We start from the raw sequence: 22,589 nt of genomic DNA on the forward strand, positions 1-22,589 counted from the left end.
AATATTTTCCCTTTCCATGCATTATTCGGAAAAAAATATTTTCTCCCTAACCAGATTATTTTACTTATAACACACTTTATAGAATCAATTATAAAGATTTCTCGCTTATCCAGTTAATTTTGTGTGTTCAATAAATATAACTATGTAAAAACGGTTAAAACACTCGAGTATTTTTTTTTATAACAGAAGGGGGAAACGAGCAGCGGGAACACCGAGGTGTTCAACAACGCCCATGGATATCAGCAGTACCAGAGGAACCGCAGATGCGTTTGAGATGGTGATACACTCGCTTCTTGAAGGACCCTAAGTCGTAGCGGTTTGGTTCGTAAACAAGTCGGTGTAGCCACCGGAGAAATATACGTTAGTGTTTTAGCCGTTTCTTTATGTTTTTTTTTATCTCACGAAAGTTTGAATAATTTAATAAAGAAAATATATTTAAAATATTATATTAATTTCTATTAATACCTCGAGATCATATCTCCTGTAGAATAATAATTAAGACATTAGAAAAAACAAAAAAAAATGTTCTCAGGCACATTTTTAAAACTATTTAATTATATTAATTTGCTATGAAGTTCCACCATCGAAGCACTTTAAAGAAAATTGTCTTTGAAATCAGCAGTGGAAATCCACTTTTATATTAAACGTAATTAAATAACTTTGGTTTTTTTTATTTTAAATTTATGTAATGAAAATGTTGCCAGTTCTATAAAAAAATAATACTAACTAGGAGCTTTGTAAATTGTCATGTTATAATTTTTACTTTTAAAATTATATTCAAAATTAATGTAATATTGTTTTTAAATAACACTTTAACAGAATAATTTTATAAATTATATTTTAAAAGCTTAATTTTTTAATCTATATATCTATCTCTTTTGTCCATAGAGGATAAGAAAGAGACAGCATTATAATATACGCAGTAACCCAGCCTCACGTGTACAAGCCAATTCCTATATATTATAAATTACATAAAAAACAGAAAAAAATAACCAATTGTGCTGAATATATTTTCTTCGAAATTGCATCTTATTACTAGGACAATAAGAATGATTTTTAAATATGCTGTAAATTAAAAAAAATATTAGAAGCAGATTTAAATAAAAGAACAAATGCTTTAAATAAATGTTCAAATAAATTTCAACTTTATGGTCTATAAATAAGATCTAAAATTGACTACAGCGCTATTTAGGAATGTATTTTTCAATATCCTATTCGGTACAAAGTTACAGTACAAAAACTAACGGACAGTAAATTTAGTATCAAATATTTTTTTCTTTAATACTTATAAATCGAAAAATTAATTAAGCCTTATTTTCACTGGCGAAATAAAACAATCCTACAAAATACATATCATCGTCTCTCTCTCTTTTTGAATTGTTTCGTCAGTGGAAACTGACTCTAACATTGAATTTGTTATTATCAGATGTAATATTTTTAATTAATACTGTAAAATAAATAACATAAAATAGACTACTATTTCTCGGTTAATTTTAGTTAAAAAATAAGCAATTAAATAAATCTATTAAATATCACTGCTTGTCTTCGAGAAACATATTATATTACGGTCTTCGGTCTTCTAGTTATAAGCTACAAAGACCAAGTGTGCTGGTCTTAAAGACTTTAAGTCGATATAAGTTCAGAAGTTTTAGATTTCGGAGGGGACAGATATAGTGGTCTTTGGTCTCATTCGAAGACCAGGTTCCCCTTGGTCTTCGGTCTTTTTAGCAAGCTACTATTATCTCTCTTATTATCTTAGAAGCGATGCATTTATACTGGCGTGGCGCGGACCTCTTGGTCTTCGGTCTCCTTGGCGAATGCTAGGAAGACTTCTTCTAGCGTGGTCTCGGAGACCGAGTAGTCTTCGACGATGGCATTAGCGGTCTTGATGGCTTCCAGTTCGTTGAATAGCTCGCTGTAGCGCATCGTGTCGTTGATGTGGTAATGTAACATCGTCTGAGAAACATAATAAAGAGTTTAACAGTGAATTTTAAGCTGCAAATTTTACTAATATTATAAATGCGTAGGCTATGGATGTATGGATGTATATTTGAAGCTATCTCTGGAGCGGATCAACGGATCTTGTTGTAATTTGGGGTAGATTTAGAATATCGTTTGAAAGGATACATGACCCCGCGACTTTCTGTTCTGGAGATAAATTCAAACATCCATCTATCTATCTAAACATTCGCATTTATAATAATAGTAGGAAGTTTTTTTTTAAATATTAAGTTAACAATATGTTTAGTATAACAGAAGTAACTAACCTTGTGCTCATCTTTTAACTCGCAGTTGAACTTCTGATGCAGCTCAGACTTGAGTCGCTGCAGCTCCGACACGCCGCCGTCCGTCACTATCACATAATATTCACATATTAAATTATGCTAATTCCTTGTAAAATAGTCAAAAGGCAGATTCGAACCCACGATTAAAATATTAGTAGTCGGTACCTAAACCTTACTATTAACCTAAATAAATACACAAAAGTTCCTTTTTTTCTTATATTCATAAGTTACATTCGTTTTTCTGTAATTAAGAAATACTTTTTTTTTGGCAATAAATCAATTTATTTTCTCTTCTCTAAGATACAGTTTAACTTTATTATAGTGCATTGTCCATTGAAAACTGCAACTTTTGTTAAATTTATATGCATAGTGGTACTGACCGTCTGTAGATGAGCGCAGTTTGAGTTGCACGGCGTGTCCTGCTGCGTGCGCGGCCCGCAGCGCCGCCGCCGAGCCCAGCGCGCGGATACGTCCGTGGTTCATTATAGCTATTCGGGAACATAGAGCTTCCATCTCGTCCATACTGAAACATAATTCTCAATAAAATACAATGTATGTCTAGAATAAATCTTATTAATATTATAAATTCAAATATTTGGATGAATGTTGGTTAGGTGTCTCCAGAACGGCTGCATGGAACTTGCTAAAAATTAGCATAGATGTAGAACATAGTCTGAAAGCCTACATTAATTTCGCGCGGACGGAGCTGCGGGCGACATTGAGTCTTTAGTAAATTAAAAGGAAAATAATTTTTGGGTACTCATCCATTAGATTTTTGAATTCCACTCTACCCCTGTATGCAGTTACCTGTGCGATGTAACGAGTGTGGCACGGCGTTGTGCCAGACTGTGTCGTATGGCTGCCCAAACACGTCTACGCGCGGCCACGTCCACGCCCGCAGTGGGCTCGTCCAGCAGCGTGACACGTGAGGCCCCGCCCCCGGCCCCGCTGCCCCCGCCCCCGCAGAGCGCGGCCGCCGCCCCCAGCCGCCGCGACATGCCGCCGCTGTAGCACGACACCAGCCGCGATCCGTACTGTTCCAGACCTACATACATACAATCATTTACTCTATACACTTTTTAGATTAACATCTACCTCGAAGGACCAATATTTACTTGATTCGCAGATAAAAGTTAAACAGGTTCGCTTGGAATCATCACATAGTATATAAAGAACATAGGTTACGTGCTGGAGGCTTAGTTTTGGTTATCTTTCCCTTCCCAGCTTTTTTTGTAAGAAAAGGATGGAAAGAGGATGTGAATTTGATAGAGGAGAGGACGAGAAAAGGTATATATTCTTCTTCCACGCATCTCCTACTCTATTGGATAAAGATAGGCAACACATCTGAATTAGCAGTCTATGGGCAGCGGTCACTATAGTATGTCTAGAAAATCTCGGCCCGAAGGACCAAAAAGCAGATATAGAAACAGTTTCTTACCGACGATCTCAATCCAGTTATCAGCTTCAGCCTTGACGTCGTTTGCTGCCAGTCCGCGTAGCGTCAGCACCAGCGCCAGGTTGTCGTAGCCAGACTGGAACTCGTCCAGACCGAAGAACTGCGGGCAGTAACCCAGCGAGCGAAGGTACTAGCAAAGAATACAAAGCCTTTAATAAACCTACATTTCAAGTATTTAGTCTTAGTAATTACTTAAAAAAAATAAAAAATATTAATTTTGAAAAATGCTGTAAAACATACCAAAGTTTCAGATTGCACAAATCGCGATATCGAAGAGATGGTATTTTCAGATTAGTTACTGAGTTATGGGTCCTTAAACATCTGTACATAAACATATTGTCATCCCTCTTGCTCTGTTTGGAAATGAGAGATAACAATATGTTTTTGTACAAGTGTTTAGGCGGTGAAAACAGACGGTAAATCTTACTTTGGTACGATTCTTGTCTAAATGGTGTCCGTTGGCAAAGACAGTGCCGCGTGTTGGACACTCCTCGCCCGTTAACATCTTGAACGTGGTCGACTTGCCCGCGCCGTTCACACCCAACAAGCCGAAACATTCTCCTGTATATCACAATATATATAAAAATAAAATCGTTTATTTCATCTTTATACCTATATCTGGTTAGTAACATGTCTTATATCTTTGTTAGTACTTAAAATTATTTATTTTTATATACAATTCCATGAAAAAATGCATCAAGTATTCACTGGAAAGGCCTTGACTACAATTGCCTCGATTTAAATCTCTGTATAATCCATTAATTCTTTAGGTATTTTAGCAGCTTATAAGTAAATTTCGGTCGGAGCGTCGGTGGCTCAGTGGGTTCGAATCCCGCCATGTACCAATGTGTTTTTATAATACGATTTCCGATTTACATATGTACATTTATCCGACGTTCTTACGGTGAAGGAAAACATCGTGATGCTGCACATATCTGAGAAGAAATTCAAAGATAAGTGTGAAGTCAACCAACCCGCACTTGACCAGCGTGGTTGACTTTGGCCTAATCACCCTTAACTTAGGGTAGGCTCCGAGCTCCTCGGTGTGGACGTAAAGTGAGCTGATGATGATCAAGTAAATTTCGTAGACTTTTTAAAATATTTCTAGTCCTAAAGAATTTATTTTTTTGTAGTCACAAATTTTTTAGGTTATTTTTTTTACAAAAGATGTTTCTGTTATGTAGATGTTACAGACCTTTTTTGACAGAGAAGCTGATGCCCTTGACAGCATTGGTTGACTTCCTGATGAGCTGGACGTAGTTTTTGTGCAAGTCGTCCACCAGCATCGCCTCCTGGATCTGATCCGGTGCTGCACAACAATTTGATTTATTACATTACTACGTTATATTAATATTTCATTTAATTTTATCAAATTCTTGTGATGTATGTAATATTTAGACTCTTCTTGGCCATAAAATATTGAAAAATTAAGAAAATTGTTCTTTCTCTATTGTTATAAACAGAGATTTTGGTCTCTGAAACCGACGTTTTGTTTGCTGGGCGTTTTAGTGCTTTCAAAGCCTACCTGCTGCAATAAGTTACGTATTAGTCACTTTAAATTTACACTAATCGCGGGTTTCTAAACCCAAAATCCCCGTTTAAAACACATTGTTATCCCTGTTCTGTCAAAGACACTGAGAGGGATGTCGATATGTTTTATACAGTTTTTGGTGTCAGAAACCGACACTAAGAGGGAAACTGAATGACTCTGTGTAACTCACGCAATGCAATAGCCTTGTTGACGTAGGTAGCCTCAGCACGCACGAGGTCGTCAGCGGGCGCGTGCGTGCTGTGAGCGCGGTAACGTTTGTTGAACACGCGGTCTGCTACTCGGTTGAACACACCTTCTTGTGTTAGTATTACTAACGTCTGTAGACATTGTGATATAACAAATTATATAACATTTAGAAGAAAAAGGAGAGAGGGAGAAAATATAAAAATAAGAATGAGACAGAAGATGGGAGGGGCTAATGTCTTTATCAAAAATCGCATAAATATTTTCACTCCCACGTTTTTGGAAAAATACTTTTTAATAGATATGACTCAATTAGCTACAGAAAGAAAACAGGGTAAAATAACACTTTACTTATAACTTCGAACTAACTTCAACTAACTTACTATACATATAACTTAACTCATATAACGTAACTTATATAACTTCGAACAAACAGGGTAAAGTGTTACTTTACCCTGTTTTCTTTTTGGCCTCACCATATATCCAATGAATTGACAAAACATTATAATCATGGACTCTGCGGGCGAGAACTCATCAATGCAGAAGTAACAGCGCGGGTTGCGGTTCAATTCTGAAATTATAACATAAAGTCAAGTCGATAAGTTTTTTATATATCTTAAAGTGGAAAGAGAGCAAGCCGTCACCTGAATACGCCGAAATAGCGAAGCGAACGCTTCCTATAGAAATTCGCAATTACAGATAACGCATCTGCAACGCCTACCATTAATCGTCGAAGTGTTCACAGGAACAGAACATATTCCCTTCCTAAGCGTCCCCTCCTACATCCACTTCCCCTTTCCCACCCATTCCTTATAAGAAGAGTGCGGGAAGGGGGGAAGAGGAATAAAATTAGGCTTCCGGCACGACAATCATCAGACTGCACATGGAATTACTTCGCAGTTTTAGCGTGTATTTTGTGTGGTCGTGGTAGTGCTCTGAAGCTGACCCATTCGTGTGTTTACCAGTTGAGCTGGTGTAAGCTGGAGTGTGTCTGTGTTATAACTTTATCGGAGTGTAACTCACGGCAACACGTGACACCATCAAATCCATCCTCCATAACATATAATGCTGGACAGCGATGTTTGTTGAGCACGCAGTATGCGTTGAGACGCGCCACATTCACGGCTTTCATGGCAGCCACGGTGAATGTATGAGGCGGTGCAACCCAGCCGCATATCACCAGCAAGTAGTACGAAAAATCCATATCCTGCTTCTCCTTGAAGAAATCTGATGCTTTCTTCATTGATGTTGTCAGAAAACCTATATAAAAATATTTTGTTTTATCATTAACTAGCTGTCACCCGCGACTCCGTCCCTACGGAATTAACTTAATTGGTAGCCTATGCGTTCTTCCAGGCTATGGTCTATATCTAAGCCAAATTTTATATATCTATTTTCGCATTTATAATATTATCAATGAAGTATTAGTTAAAGTTTATTATTTTAGAGATGTGATGTTACCAAATATGATGATGCATGCGACGAGCAGAGTGCTGGAGCCGCGCTCTCCGAAGTAGAAGCTGACGAGGTACATGAAGGCGAAGAACGCCAGGCTGCCCAGCATCAGCACCACAAACAACGCGCCTGCACAATACAGTTAACAACCGTTATATAACTCGTAATCACATTCTTCAAATGTTCTCATAACTTGTGTGCTCTCCAATTGCTTCCAATTGCTGTGAAAATGTGTACTTTTTATTAAAAGATTAGCTATCGCCCGCGACTCCGTTCGTGCGAAATAAAAAAAATAGCCATTGTGTTCTTCCAGGCTATCTTCTCCATCACTGTCATATTTCATCCAGATTCCTTGTTCGTATATACCTTTGAACAAAGATTCATCCATCCATCCATCTAAATTTTCACATTTATAATATTAGTAAGGTAAAATAATTAAGAAAAAACAAATAATCGCTCATTGAACCTACACAACATCATCGTATACTCTTAGATTCTGCGGCAATCGGTCTAAACATCTCCACTAGAGGGCGTGATGTAGCGAGATTAGTAAAAACGATAATAATCTCTTGTTAAGACCTCCTATATCAAGTTTTTTTTTAAATTAGTTAACCTAAGAAGTCCGGTTGTGTGAGCGTGTTGTCAGTATCAAAGAGGGCGGCGACTGCGATCGCGGGCAGCAGCAGGGAGAGCGTGCAGAGCGCCGCGTGCGCGACCAGCGTGCTCGCCCAGTGCAGTGCGGGCGCGCACCCCGCCAGCACGTGCAGGTGTCGCGCGCCGGACTCGCGCTCCTTGCACGGCAGCGACACGTAGTTTATGTTCGTCGCCAGTACCACTACAAATACACTAATTATTAGCATTTTTTTATATTGGAATGGCATAGCCACGCCCTTTCTATCCCCTTTTTAATCTCTTGCTTTTTCATATTATAGTTTTTAAATATCTTAGCCGGTGTGAACATCTCGCGAGTGTATGTGGAATATTTGCGACAACCGCCTCCTTCTCGTCATTCTGTATTATGACATTTTTGGTGTACTTTATGCCCGATGGGGGCCGGGGGGTACGTTGGCGCTTGTCACAAATATTAGTGCACAGAACACAATTTTAGGTGTGTTGGTGCGCAAAGATGCGGGGGATAGGGCACTGCGCAGCGAACCTTGATCCGCCAAGTTATATGAAAAGAATTTTATATGCATATCAACATACTAAAAATATACTAGACTAGGGCGCCACCTACATTTTCTATACGTAATCTTAGCAACTAACCAAACACAACAACAGTGGCCCACATAACAGACATAATCAGTGACTTGGGCTGCACAAGGACTTGGCTCGCAGGGCTCGCCTTGCCGAGCAGCGGCTGGTTGTACGTCACCACTTCAGCCTGCGCAGGCACACCGGACAACATGTTGGTCAACAAGTTGAGAGCAATGGGTGCGGCGTGACGTATGCGGGTCGTGTACAACACCTGGAAAGACATTTTACTATAATACTGGCTGTCGTCCGTGACTCCGTACTCGTGGAATTAAAAAATATATAAGTAAGCCCATGTGTTCTTCCAGACTATGTTCTATATCTATGGGAAATTTCATCAAGATCCGTTAAGCCGTTCTTGAGATACCTTTAAACAAACATCCATCCATCCATACATCTGAACAAATTCGCATTTCTAATAGTTAGTGTGACGACATTTATACTGAAAAAAGAAGTAATTATCAATTAACTACAATAATAATAAGAATCTTACAACAGCATCAGTATCGTTGATTTCAATTCCTGCAATATATTTGTTATATTCCATGATATCTTCCTTTCCGTACTCGACGAGAGCTAAAAGAAAAAAAAGCTATTTAAACGTCGTAAAATATCAAGTCCTCGTAGGCCACCAGATAGCGCTATTATAAATTGCGATCTCGATTCTCAATTCAATGTAGAGTAAAGCACTGATTTGTAATGGATTGGCTACAAGACGTATTATTTTGTGCCTATTTGATGTTCGCCATTTTGACGCAGATGGTAGCGGTGTAATGGAATCGAACTAATAAGATAGAATTAACTGTCATGTCCAAGCAATCGCCTATCCATTTATTTCAGTGCAGTAAAAGTACAATTTGCTAGGCATTTTTCTAACTTATTATTATTAGTTTTAATTTATTTTTAACTTACAATGAACAACATCAGATGTGGGTTCAAATCTGACGTCACTGTATCTATCTGTCAAAGTCCGCAGTGCGGTGGGGGCGCTAGTGTTGATGTGGTACAACAGGCGGGGTTCAGGCAGGTCGTACATGGCGAGGTGCAGACGTGTGCTACTGTCACTTGCTGCTTCGGGTTCCACTTCCACCGTCACGTAAGTGAATATTATAAGTGTTAATATCGGCATTATTATTTGCTGTAACAAAGGTAAATCAAATTAACTATCTTTAACTTTCTGAAAACGTAAAGTACCTGGTTTATTACGGAATTATTAGTTTACTACGTGTAGCATTTGTTCCGTTATTTGTCCGTTATTTGTCTCGTTTACGTACCGACACGTGTTACCGGTCCAAAGGTCTGACATCGACTGTCGCCCCTCCCCGGCCTGTACTTATGACGTTTACGGTCGAGACAAACAACACTACATTTATGCATATACGTAGTATATGTGTTCTTCCATATTATATTCTACAACTATGACAGATTTCAACGAGATCTATTCAGCCGTTCTAGAGATACCTTCTAACAAACATACATCCATCCAAACATTTGGATTATAAGTAAGATATATGTATAAAGTTAGATTTCCGCAGTGCGGATAAAAAAACTAAACACAAACTAAATACGAAAATTTCAATAGATAAATTAATTGGGTATTTTTTTTGTATTTTTACAGATACGAATGAAATTAGAAATAGACGTAGCTTACAGTCTACAATAGAGAAAAGACAAAGATTTTTTTTTTAACCAAGCCGACGATTCACGCGCAACAGATAATAAATAAAGGTGTAAGATTTGACAAATGATGATGTAGGCCAAGGAGGAGATAAACCAAGGATGATGAAATGATGTAGGCACAAAGGGTATCTGTAAAAAAAAATTATAAACACAAAGATATTCTTACCAGTACTAATATGGACAGTTTCTTGGACATCATGTATTTGAACTGTCGCTTAAGTAACACTTGCAGTTGTCGCAGCAACAGCGCCGCCCCGCGCACTTTCACCTGCGTCGCGTCTGAACAAAGTACTATGATTTAACAGACCTCAAAATAGATAAATTTGTGATCTGATGAAATCCATACATTGGACATACAAAAATGTAGATGAATAACTTTGAAAGTCTTTCAACAATTACAAACATTACTTAATTACTGTTGAAGTATTAGTGACCAAATCAGCAAGAAATTATAAAAAAAGTGAATTTTCGGAAGAAAAAGACAGCAACTAGGTTCGGTATCCGTGACGTTCCGTCTCCCGGAAGGGCAAAAAGTGGATTGCGGTTCGTTTGGTCACGCCAAATGAAGGTCCGTGCTCTCTGCCTACTCTGGGTTAGACGCGTTGTTCGTTTTTTCGTTGAAATTTTATTTCTTACTTGAATTTAAAAAAAAAATATTTAATATTTATTATCCTAGGAAAGGTTTAAATAGATTTATCATAATGAAATCTCACCGAGAGCCGCAGTATCTACCGTGTCTTCTGTAAAGGTGGTCTCCACGTCGCTGCACAATCTGCAACGAAAGGTTAACTGTAGCCATTTATGTACTTTCGCATTTACTTTGTTTAGTAAAGAAAATAGTTAAAAATTCTTTTTCACTACTAGTAGTATCCCGTGACTATCTTCGCGCAGAAAAAAATAGCCTAAAATATTCTTCCGTGCATCAGCCACCTTCCAGTTTCAGTCCCGTCAATATCGGTCCGTACCAGAGATTACCCGGAACAAATACGAACTTGCGGTCAGACAGACCGACAAAAATTTTACAATTTTTTTAACGTTATAAGCAAAGCAAATATCAAAGCAAAGCATCATGTTCGTGATATATTATATATAATATGATTTTTTAATATTACATAGAGACACTCCAACTTTATTAATTCATCTTACTAATATTATAAATGCGAATGTTTGGATGGATGGATGGATTTATCGATGTTTGTTTGAAAATATCTCTGGAAGGGCTAAAAGGATCTTGATGACATTTGGCATAGATGCAGCATATAGTGTGGAAGAACACATACGCTACTCATTAAGTTTTTTTTAATACCGCGCGGATGGAGTCGCGGGCGACAGCTAGTTAGATAAATTTTTAAAAACTTACTTCAAAAACACCTCTTCTAATGTAGAAATCCCTACACCAATGGAGTCAATCGCCAGTTCTGATCTCTTGGACTCTAGTTCTGCGAAGAGTTGTGGAAACCTGGAGGTGTCTTTAGCTGGCAGGTTGTAGGTGACGGAGTTGAGGCTCTGCTCTCTCATGGAGGCATCACCCACCACGCTCTGTACTGTGCTGGTGATGGCTGCCTCCTTTGGTATACCGATTGTGGTGAACGATAGACGATAACCCGTACCTAAAACATATTCGATGTTATAGCCTGACTGGAGATATAAAAACTCTTTCCATATTACGGGAACTATGAATAAGTTCCACTCGATTAGAAGATATGAATATTTAAACGTCAGCCGTCTTAATAAAGTGTGTTATTTTTTTTTAATCATAAATAAACAAGCGGCCTCCTGAATTCGATCGACCAATTGTAGATGCGTTCATTACCCTTAATCGACGGAGGAGGGGACGCACTGAAATATTTCCCCTTCCTATGCGTCCCCTCTTCTGTCTAATCCACTTCCCCTTCCCCCCTTTCTTTATAAGGAAATAGGATTAAAATTAAGCCTCCGCTATGCAAACATGTATACCGAGAGCTCGCTTAAGATGCATGGTGGTGGCATGACATCGCAGACGGCCGAGATGCAGCGCGGCCACGCGGTCTCCCAGCGCGTCCGCCTCCTCCATGAAGTGTGTAGTCAGCAGTACTGTGCGCGACCCTCGCAGTGACTGTAACCACACAACCACGTATGCCATCAGTATATACCTGTTATATCTAAATTTTATACATTTGGATTATTAAAAGGTTAAAGATGTTATTTATACAAAAAAAAAATCTAGCAAGAATTAGAAGATGTGTTGCACTTTTGAGAAGCTATCGAGTTTATATGTAAATCAAACTTATCTCACTGGAACCGTACATATTTTTAAGATCATAAGTAGCCTATGTGCTCTACATCTATGGCAAATTTAAGCAAGATCCATACAACAATTCTTACAAACATCCATACATCCAAACATTTGTATTTATAATATTAGTAAGATATTTTCAATGTTGGAATGTTACAAATGGAGTTACCAGCAGCAGATCCCATAGCTCCCTTCGTGTCTCTACATCCAGTCCGGAGGTGGGCTCGTCCAGCACGAGGACGCGGGCTCCGCCTGCGAGTGCACAGCCCAGCTGCAGGCGACGCCGCATGCCGCCCGACAGCTGCGCGCTCCTGCTGCCCGCCTTCTCATACAGGCCCAGCTTCTCCAGCAGCTGCTTACACTCCGCCTTCGCTTCCTGGTATGAGTAGCCTTTGAGCTGGAACAGGCGATATTTCCATCAAAACCAGCACTGGATTCCAACTGACTTGTTTCATTGCGAAATTCTTAAAGCCACCTTCTAGCTCCATCATCAGATTAGCACCATGTCAAAATGCATTATCACGCGGATTTCATATATATGCAAAATGAAATGTAACCGGGAAATTTATCAAATTTAATTTGAAAAATGACAAACACGAGGACAGGTGAAACTAAATAAATAAACGTAATATTAGACACGTTACTAACTAGATATGCAAGTTAAGCTCAATTAAAAGATTTTTAACGTACCATTGTAAAGAACATGATATGTTCTAACACAGTAAGGTCCGGGAAGAAGAGGTTGTGTTGTGGACAGAGGCCGAGCGTCTTCCGCACTTCGTCCTGCTGCGTGGCCGTGTCCAGACCCTCCACGTACACTTTGCCTGATGACGCACTGAACATTCCTGCAATACAATACTTAACACGTTAAATGCTTCGTATTATGTAATCTATATATATAAAAGAAAGTCGTGTTAGTTACACTATTTATAACTCAAGATCGGCTTTACTGATATGGCTGAAAATTGGTGAGGAGGTAGCTTAGAGCCAGGAGACGGACATAGGATACTATTTATTCTTTTTTTTCGAATTTATGCCTTGAAAAGCTGCTTTTTATTTAACTTATCTATATATGTAGTTTTTTTATATATCCACGCGGACGGAGTCGCGGCATCAGCTAGTTTCTTATAAAAGTGAATTTGCTAAGCATGTGAATTTTAAAGACATTGAATGTGTTAAACCAGATCGGTGTTTTGTTAATAGTATTTCTAATGTTTGTAACACACATCACAAAAATATTACCTTAATTTGTTTTTTAAATAGTATATTCAGTAGACTTTTGTATGTATTTTCTTAACGTTTTCGTATACGTCTCGCTTTTGGTTCGCTTTCGCGGTAGTGTGCGACATAACTTACCGGTGATAATATTCATGAGCGTGGTCTTGCCGGCGCCATTATGTCCCAACAGCACGGTGATCTCGCCCTTGTATATATCCAACGAGACATTGGACAGTACTACGTTCTTACCAAATACCTGAGAAAATCATAAATTTAATTTGGTAAATAAAAAGTTTAAAAGTACTTGGCACGTCGCGCAATAGAGGACTCTTGTACATGACGTGCCAAGTTTAACGTCGAGTACTTTACACTAGTAAAAAACTCTAATCAATATTTAATGTACTTACTTTAGTAACATTATCAATCCTGATGCCGGGCTCCAGATCTTTGGGCACCTGTTCGAAGTACAGAGGGTCAGCGGTCAACGTCGTCGACAGTTCCTCTGTCTCCACCACACCTTCTCCTGCAGCCACCCCTGGAGATACCTTGTGCTCGCTCCAGAACGAACGCTGTTAAAACATAGCTTATTAAATATTGTAGTTGATTCATTTATGACATAGTACAGCACAAAGTAGTTATAGTTCTATAGTGGTAGAGCTCGCTTTAACATCTTCGCACGAATTGTCCCGGCTCGCCCGGTGAAATACCACGACCACACAGAAGACAGGCCTCAAGTGGAAGCAATTCCCTTTACTTTCAGTTTTTCTTCCTATTGAAATCATCATCATCAGCTCACTATACGACCCCACCGAGGAGCTCGGAGCTTACCCTAAGTTAAGGGTGATTAGGCCATAGTTAATAAGCTAATATTAACACATGAAGGAAAAAAATTGTAAAATCATAAATCTTTCGTCAGATTACGAATACTGATCAGAATTATTGATTTATAAAAGAGCATGCTATGTTTACCTTAAACATGAAGTTCCAAGGCAGCGCCTGTCCGTATGGTCCTGGGTTGACGAGCGCGAGGTACCAGGCCAGCGTGGCGAACAGCATGGTCTGCAGCACCAGGAACACTAGGCACAGCAGCGCTGATATGCTGTGCTCGCCATGCGTCTGCGCCATGTTGCTGAACGTCAGACCGTGACCTGGTAACGTACAGCTATACTTAACCACAACTTTCAAACATTTTTCTATCTCCGTTTTTATTAAGAGAAAGAAAGAGATAGCAATATTTCAAGGTCATAATAAGTAAATGCTAGTTCGACTTTGGTCTTTAATATTGCTGCATGTAGTCTCGGACTTTGATTTTCTGCCCATTACTGTTTAATAAGTGGGTAGAGAATTTAATTCTTCGAGTGTACGTACCGTACTTCTCCAGTGCGGCGAGCTCCTCCCAGAAGAGCTGCATGGGCTGGTGCGGCAGCAGGGCGGTGAGGGGCAGCAGCGCGCGCGGCGGTCGCCGGCCCGACACCACGCGCGCCGGGATCCATAGCGCGGTGTACGCGAACATTGACAACGTCACCGCGTACTGATCTGATATACGTATTATAGTTCCACAATATTGATATTTATAAAAGCCCCCGATCATTATAAGCATGTAATTATTATAGTGTGCATCTCCATACATGCTCATACCGATTAAGCGCACGATAGACTATCGGCAGACTTAAAGTTGGCGGGGGCTCTAAAAGGATAGGCGATTGCTTGGAAATTACAGCTTTTGCTTCGTTCCAATTTAACGCGCCTTGTTAATATTACGTGACAATTAATTTTATCTATTATAAGTTCGAATCCACTTCATCGCTGTAAACCGCTTTCAGCGTCAAATTGTCGAGAATTAAAAAGGCCCAAAATACTATGTCTTATGACCAGTCAATTTATGGAGGACAGTATTCCACAGGGATCTAATGGCAGTCGGAAAATATGTGAACTAACAATGTCATCTTGACAGCTTCATTGATTGACCAATGGGAGTTACCGGAGAGTCAAGTACAAGATACTGGACGGTAATACCTTTGCCTCTTTTAGTTTTTTAATAAATTTTTTTTACCCTTTTACGAGTTTTAATTAAAATTGTATATAGTTTTTAAAAGTTTTAACATTTATTATTGATACATTGTTTTTATCATTTTAGTATTTTACCAGTTTTAATCTCAATTGTACAACAAACATAGTTTAATAATTTTAACAGTTTAATTTAGAATAAGTAGTTATAAGATTAACTTTTTATAAAGATTTTTTCACATTTTATTTAAATAAAGAGAAACCCGCAGCCCAGGTCCCTGACCCAAACATGTTAGGGGAACGAGAGGGCAGCATAGTGCCGCCCAAAAAAAAACAATTGTAACTCTGTTAGCAGCGCCCCCTAACGTCATTTGCCAAATACGCAAAGTCACAAACTAAAGACTAAAGTACTCACTATTCTTGACAAGATAACTGCAGGCAAAGGCCATAGCTATAACACTGATGAAGTGCAGCGCCAGCATCATACAGATCAGCCCTGTGCTGGAGATGAGCACTGGGTTGGAGGAGGCTGTGAGCAGCGCGGCGTCCACCACGCAGTACACCACACCCACCGGCACCACATTCAAAAAGTGGGATAACGCCAACATATTGCTGGATACTCCCGCCATTTTCACCAATTCCTAAAAAGAATAAATCTAATAGTTTTTCAGCACTAAATCTGGCAACCTAGCAAGCCTTCACGTGTAAACATACCTCAATTCCTGAAGTCCGTTCATCCAGTAGACGCGCCATGAGGAATACGAAGACCAGCAGTAGAGACAACCAGCAGAGGACAATCAGCGCCTCCACCAGCACGCCGATCACGGTATTCATGTTGCGGTTCGTCTTCACGTACGGGAACTCTTGAAGAGTAACATTCTGGAACATTCGATAGTTCCAAAACAACACGTAAACTTTGTAAGCAAACGGTATACTTTTTTTTAACATAACTCACGCCCGCAACTCAAAGGGGTAGACGGAGACCACGGATCTCCATTTGGCACAATTCTGACACACCTCTTTCGCTTCTACATTAATACATCTTTTCATCGATCTGCGCGGAATGAGATTTACATTTTATAATTTTTTTAATATCATAAGGTGGCAAACGAGCGAGCGGCCACCTGAAATCCACTTCCACTTCCCATCCTTTCCTTATAAGAAAAAGGGTAGGAAGGAAAAGAGGACTAAATTAGGCCTCCAGGACGCACACTCATCAGACGAAACGCGGAATTGCTTCCACTTGACGCCTGTCTTCTGTGTGGTCGTGGTATTTCACCGGACGAGCCGGGCCGATTCGTGCGAAGATGTTAAAGCGAGCTCTACCACTGTTAACCCTGGTTTTTAAACGCATAATGGACTTCTAATAGGTGTTAATCCCAAACTGATGATATATAACGTTCGTGCTGTAATTTGGGGTAAATAAGGTTGTAAATTGTGACTCACTTGTTTGACATCGATTCCCTTTAATTGCAAATAACTTGTATCAATCGCCCACTGTAGGCGCATAAATGTCTCGTAAATTACACCTGAAATAACAATATTGACATGACTTAATACTGTACTCAGAGTGGAAGAAATATACGCTCCCTTAGTGACCAAATAATGACTAACGGCTAGTTTCTGAGACCAACATATCTGTATAAAACATATCGTCATCTCTATTATTGTGATTGACAAAAAAGAGGTAATGTTTTAAATGAGGATATTGGTCTCGCAAACCCATTATAAGTGCGGCAATAACACATTATTTTAGCACCTGAAATCCGCAGAGGTTTTTCTGACAGGAAATAAATAAAAAAAACTTTTTGTCAGTACTTATCAGTTTGTTTTTTTCCTCTAAAATATTATGAGGTCAACGTTTTTAATAGTTTTAAGGTTTTACATGAAGTCAACGTGTAACTTGGAATCAATGTGTGACTTGGAGTCAATGTGTGACTTGGAGTCAATGTGTGACTTGGAGTCAAAATATGACTTACCGAATGCTTTATGCGGTTCCATGCCACCGTCGAGCGGTATGTAGATGTGGGTCATGAAGTCATTTTTCATGCGAATGGTGTAGTTCAGAAGTTGAGGCCACTCACCCGTCATGTTCTATTAAAAATACATTATTTATATTCTATACATAAAAATATTACTTAAACTATGTTTTATTATTAAAAACGTAAGTGGAAAAACAACACCGTGGGTTTCTGATATCATATACCGGTTTAAAACATATTTTTATCTCTGTTTTGTCAAAGATAATGACAGGGATGACGATAAAATAATGTACATACAGAGATTTTGGTATCAAAAACTAACGGTTAATATATAAAATTGTAATGAATAATTGGTTTATATAAATTACATTATTTGGCTCCGATTAATCTACTCTGTGACATACCAAAAGGGTAATTTGGTTATTATTTCTAAATTCATTAGGTTCATTTTGCCTTGGTTACATAAACAATAGTCTGCAAGTTCACTGAAGCAGATCCATAACCGCAAGGATGACACAGAAGCCAAGCATCGGTTCGCAGAAACAATTGAACGCGGATGTTTATATTAGCGTAGGGTTCCAATTCGGAAAACTGGATACATCTAACACTTCTGAATAAACACACTTAAGGCTATCCCTCTCTTTCCCCTTGGAACAGTCGAAACGACTATATGTTTGTCACCGTCGTATTTGTACTAAAACACTTGAATGAGTGAATGTACACTGGAAGGTAAAGGTAGGGTTACATACGACTTAAGTACGTTAGAAACTTAAGATTACATGTTACTTGAATTGATCTTATTACCATATTAAGATTATATTACTTGAAATAGTATTACGATTACCATCGTGGGTCTTATTAATTACGTAGGAATATAGGTTAAGGGAAGGGAAAGGAAATCGTCTTTCAAAGTCCATATATCCACTTAACATCAAATAATAGTGGTTGGTAAAAGAGGAATTATTATAAAGAGATTGCTAATTTTGTTTTAATAAAATTACTTGAAAGCTATAGGGTTGATTTAAAAATTCTTTAACGATAAGTATGTTACATGATACATGGACAACAAAGGTTTAAAGACTGGCTTTAAAAAAAAAAGCTATGTTTCTTTAGCAGCTATTTTTTATCTTTATCTGTATGAAATGTTACTTTTTATGAGATCACACTTACTATGTTTATAAAACAAAATTTAAACTCTATGACAAACATACAATGCAAACTAATACACAAATGTTTTGACTACCATTGTCATAATAACCTTCGATTTAATAACAGTAATTTGAATCTTTTGTCTTGGAAATAGAGTGTATAGTTAATATTTTTTATTTTATCGATCAGATACGATACATTGTAACTAATTTAATACATCTAAATGTAGACCTTTGTATTCCTTGTTGTAGGAAAACAAGGAGGTTTTTATTCAAACTTTGAAGACCTTTTATTTTAAAGAAGTGTTGAGTTTAATACTCGACCGGAAATATCTATTTATATTTGTCTGATATGATATGAAGATTTACCTGGAACACGACGAGCGCCTGATAACTATTGATGGTGTTAAGGTAATCATTGAGTTCTGTCTCATCCTGAATGGGGTAGTAGCCGCGCCCTGACATACCAACTAAACAAAAAAAAATATCACTGGCCAGTATGATTATGTAATTCTTTATTTCTTATTACATTCAATAATCACATACCAATTCTTAACTTTAAATAAAATTGTCTTTCTAATGCAGTATAATCCCGTTAATACGATTTCTCGTATAATACGCCATTTTAGGTAAGTCCCTGCAACTTGAGACATGTTTGTACGTGTTATATCCCATAATACGCTCGCTCCCTAAAAATCGTATTAACGGGGTTCTACTGTATTATAAATGCGAATGTATGGATGGATGTTTGTATGTAGGTATCTCCAGAATGGCTGTATTGATCTCTCTAAAATTTGGCACAGATGTGGAGCCATAGGCTGGAAGAACACATTATCCACTACTTAAGTTTTTTAATTCCGCGCAGACGAAGTCGCGGACGACATCTAGTTCAATATAAAATTGATGTTTGTTGACCAAACTATGAGTTTTTACTGCTGAATTGCTTGTACAAAAACATAGTATCTCTGTATTTTCAATAAGTATAAATTTGAAAGAAGGATTGCAGCATATTTTTGTACAAGTATTGGGTTCGGAATGGTTATAGAAGCTTAGTGTTATATAAATACTCACTGGGGAATCTTTTTAGGCGGGGTAATCCTAGTTTTCCTGCGACTTTGTCCATAAGATGTCCTGTAAGTTCCGTATCTGGGGTGTACAATACCAACCAAGGCCCTGTGATGTTAGCAAGGGCTACTGGCTCCTGTAGAAAAATTGCAGTATGAATACACTAAGAATGTTAACACATTTCATGGCATTTATGAGCATGAAAGTGGATTTGTCAGCTGAGATGGGCACTGAATGGATTAAAAATACAGTGAAACATAGATAAGCGCAAAACCTTTTTTTTCTTTTTTTAATAAAATATTAGCAGTTTTTTTTTGTAAATTTGCTAGTATTTCTTTTACCATTCCAACTAAGCTCTAGGCTTGTGCTAGGATATGGTTTACGATAATAGTCGAATGGCGGATTCGAATCCCCGACCTCTTGATCGGAAATCCGTACCCTTAACCATTAGACTATTGACGCTTCACATCTTCATAAGCAAGAAACTCCAATAACACAGAAACCCTTATAATATAGTATAAAATAAAAATCAATTGATGTTTGTTAGTCTCGCTAAAACTCGAGAAGGGCTGAACGGATTCATCTTATCTTGGTCTTGAAAATTTCGAATCATTGCCGGGAACTAATTAAGTTTTTTCATTCCATGCAGAAGGAGTCTACGACTTTACGACTCCATCCGTGTGTAACTATACTACGTATAGTATAAAATATTGTGGTTCCTTTTAGTTCTCACTCATTCTAATAAATAAATATTTGAAAAGAAAAGAAAAAGAAAAAAGATATAAACATTTACATATTACAAAGAAATATACCTTAATATCAAGAGAAAACATAATTTTAGTTTAATATAAATATTTGTTAATATTATATAATATATATGTTAAAATTTCAATCTTTCTATGCATTAGTGGATTTCATAATAAATTATAGGTACTTAAATTTTTATTGCATTTTGTTAATGTGGCCTTCAACACAATTTATTGCCTAGAATTGCAGCAATGCCAAGTTTTTTATTTACTTGAGCCAAGTTACAGAATTTCCATTGAACTTAAGATACAGAACATCACAAATAGTGATAAAATGTTTGTTTCTATAAAAACCTTATTGCTTTGATATTGTTTATGGTTAAAAGTATTACACACTAGCTGTATCCTGCAACTCCTTCCGAACGGAATTAAAAAAAACTTAATGAGTAGCCTATGTGTTCTTCCACACTACAATCTACATCTATGCCAAATTTTATCAAGATCTGTTTAGCCAGAGGTATCTCCAAACAAACATCCATCCTGGAAATCAATCCAAACATTTGCATTTATTATATTTGGAAGTAATTGTGGGTTATGTGAAAATAAATATTGTTAATAGTGCTTCATTATATAACCATGGGACAATGCCAAATTGGCATTGAAAAGTCACATTAAAACAATTGTGCCAAGCTATGTTTAGTGGAAAGACTTTTTAACATATAATTTAACTGTAACATTGATTATGGCTTGTGGGTTTCCGCTGCTAAATAATTATACAAAAACATTTTGTTATCTCTCTCCTTCTTCCTAAAACAATTGCAATAATACTATGTGTTTGTACAAGTGTTTTGACAATGGAAACAGCTATTGGGTCTGAGAAGAAACACAATGATAAAATCATATGTTGGTATTCAATAAACATGTCTCATTGTTGTGTCCTAACATTTTGATTGTTGTTAATCAATTGTATGAAACATTTTTGTATGAATAATTAAATCAATAAATAAAGTAAAATTATATCACAAAAATGGTTATATTTATTTGTAAAGATATGTGGTAAGGCTTTTCATTTGTAAAAGAATTGCTATTAACTCAGTGAGGTTATTTCTGTATATATTTTAAGACAATATATCATTTTTAAATTAAAAAAATACTTACATATCTAATACATATAGGAAACAATTACTGCTGTTTTGTATTTTGCAGGAAAGGAACAATCATAAATTTTTCATACATGGTAAGATAATACTAATATAATAATTAAAGACTTACTGGCTTATATACATTGATGGAATTTTGAGCATATGTATTTACTGGTTGGTTAATGTTATCCTTAAATACATAAAGGAGAATAAAGAAGACAGCGGGAGAGATTAGTTCCACAGCCGTACTGATGAACCTTCGCATTCTCACTACCAGATGCTTGAGCATCAACACCTTAATAATGCCTTTCATTTTTCTATCACCAACTAATTTCATTTCAACAAAATTGTGATCATATTTATTGGCATATTAATATACACTTTTATTTTTATGCCCACGAATAAACAATATTTATATGAAAGTCATATATCTGCTTAAAAACAATGTTAATCGTTTCATCGTAAATATGACACAAAATGTTTTATGGATAAAAACTGTGCCACGCCTATTTACGTGAAATTAAATACGGTTTATATATCAAGAAAATGTCACTAAATAAACATATTGATCAATTAAATTATTAGAATTATGTTAAATATTGAAATTAATGAAACAGAGCTTTCACTCCTGCACTTGCCACTTCTTCTTTCACAACTTAACATACATGTTTGACGTTTGATTTGACAACAATTTGACAATGACAACAATGTCGTGATTATTTACTCTTTGATATTGACTTTTTATTTTATTTTATGACCTGGTAACATTGATATTGACGTTTTATATTCTGACATCAAAGAGTAAGTAGAACATCTACTTCAAACATTGACCCAAAGAGTATATAAAATATGCATTGACCCTTATAAATGGACAGGCTATAGGACGCGATTTTTGTGCTTATTTGATGATGAAAAGTATATAGTAATATATATTAGAGGTAGCATTAAAGGACAGAAAGATCAACAGTTGCAGATGTCTATCGGCAGTGGTCGCTTCCGTAATTTGCTGAATACATGTGGCCGCTTGCTCGTTTGTCACTTTAGGACATAAAAAAATCCTATTACACCTATTAAATTACACATAACTAAAATCTTGATTGAACTAATGCAAAACTAATTGAAATACGTACACAGATAAAGA

General features: G+C 37.2%; 1 protein-coding gene across 1 annotated transcript; it reads right to left on the minus strand.

Annotated features, from left to right (window-relative positions):
* Positions 1-1,488: 1,488 nt before the first annotated feature.
* On the minus strand, positions 1,489-22,101 carry LOC106114380 (ATP-binding cassette sub-family A member 2). The gene is made up of 32 exons (XM_013307566.1): positions 21,579-22,101; positions 19,567-19,696; positions 18,865-18,965; positions 17,345-17,459; positions 16,812-16,894; positions 16,080-16,244; positions 15,781-16,006; positions 14,727-14,894; positions 14,328-14,506; positions 13,766-13,927; positions 13,497-13,614; positions 12,831-12,985; positions 12,310-12,537; positions 11,822-11,960; positions 11,226-11,475; positions 10,579-10,637; positions 10,032-10,144; positions 9,098-9,323; positions 8,679-8,761; positions 8,198-8,399; positions 7,545-7,766; positions 6,938-7,060; positions 6,500-6,736; positions 5,953-6,047; positions 5,463-5,610; positions 4,937-5,050; positions 4,169-4,302; positions 3,724-3,871; positions 3,093-3,330; positions 2,666-2,808; positions 2,268-2,353; positions 1,489-1,956 (listed from the first exon to the last, which is right to left on the minus strand). Exons 1-32 carry the CDS (start codon positions 21,783-21,785, stop codon positions 1,771-1,773), a joined length of 4,983 nt encoding a protein of 1,660 aa, XP_013163020.1. The 5' UTR covers positions 21,786-22,101; the 3' UTR covers positions 1,489-1,770.
* Between the last annotated feature and the right edge of the window lie 488 nt (positions 22,102-22,589).

This window comes from Papilio xuthus, unplaced genomic scaffold (assembly GCF_000836235.2).
Source record: "Papilio xuthus unplaced genomic scaffold, Pxut_1.1 DF828142.1, whole genome shotgun sequence".
Taxonomy (NCBI): Eukaryota; Metazoa; Arthropoda; class Insecta; order Lepidoptera; family Papilionidae; genus Papilio; species Papilio xuthus.

What these genes read in the sequence shown, in the direction of transcription:
- LOC106114380 (XM_013307566.1), bottom strand. Translation starts at nt 21,785, where the DNA reads ATGAAATTAGTTGGTGATAGAAAAATGAAAGGCATTATTAAGGTGTTG. An exon ending in CCGCCTAAAAAGATTCCCCA is followed by an intron (nt 18,966 to 19,566) that starts GTGAGTATTTAT and finishes TTTTTTGTTTAG; the next exon opens with TTGGTATGTCAGGGCGCGGC. An exon ending in CGCATGCATCATCATATTTG is followed by an intron (nt 6,737 to 6,937) that starts GTAACATCACAT and finishes ATTTTTATATAG; the next exon opens with GTTTTCTGACAACATCAATG.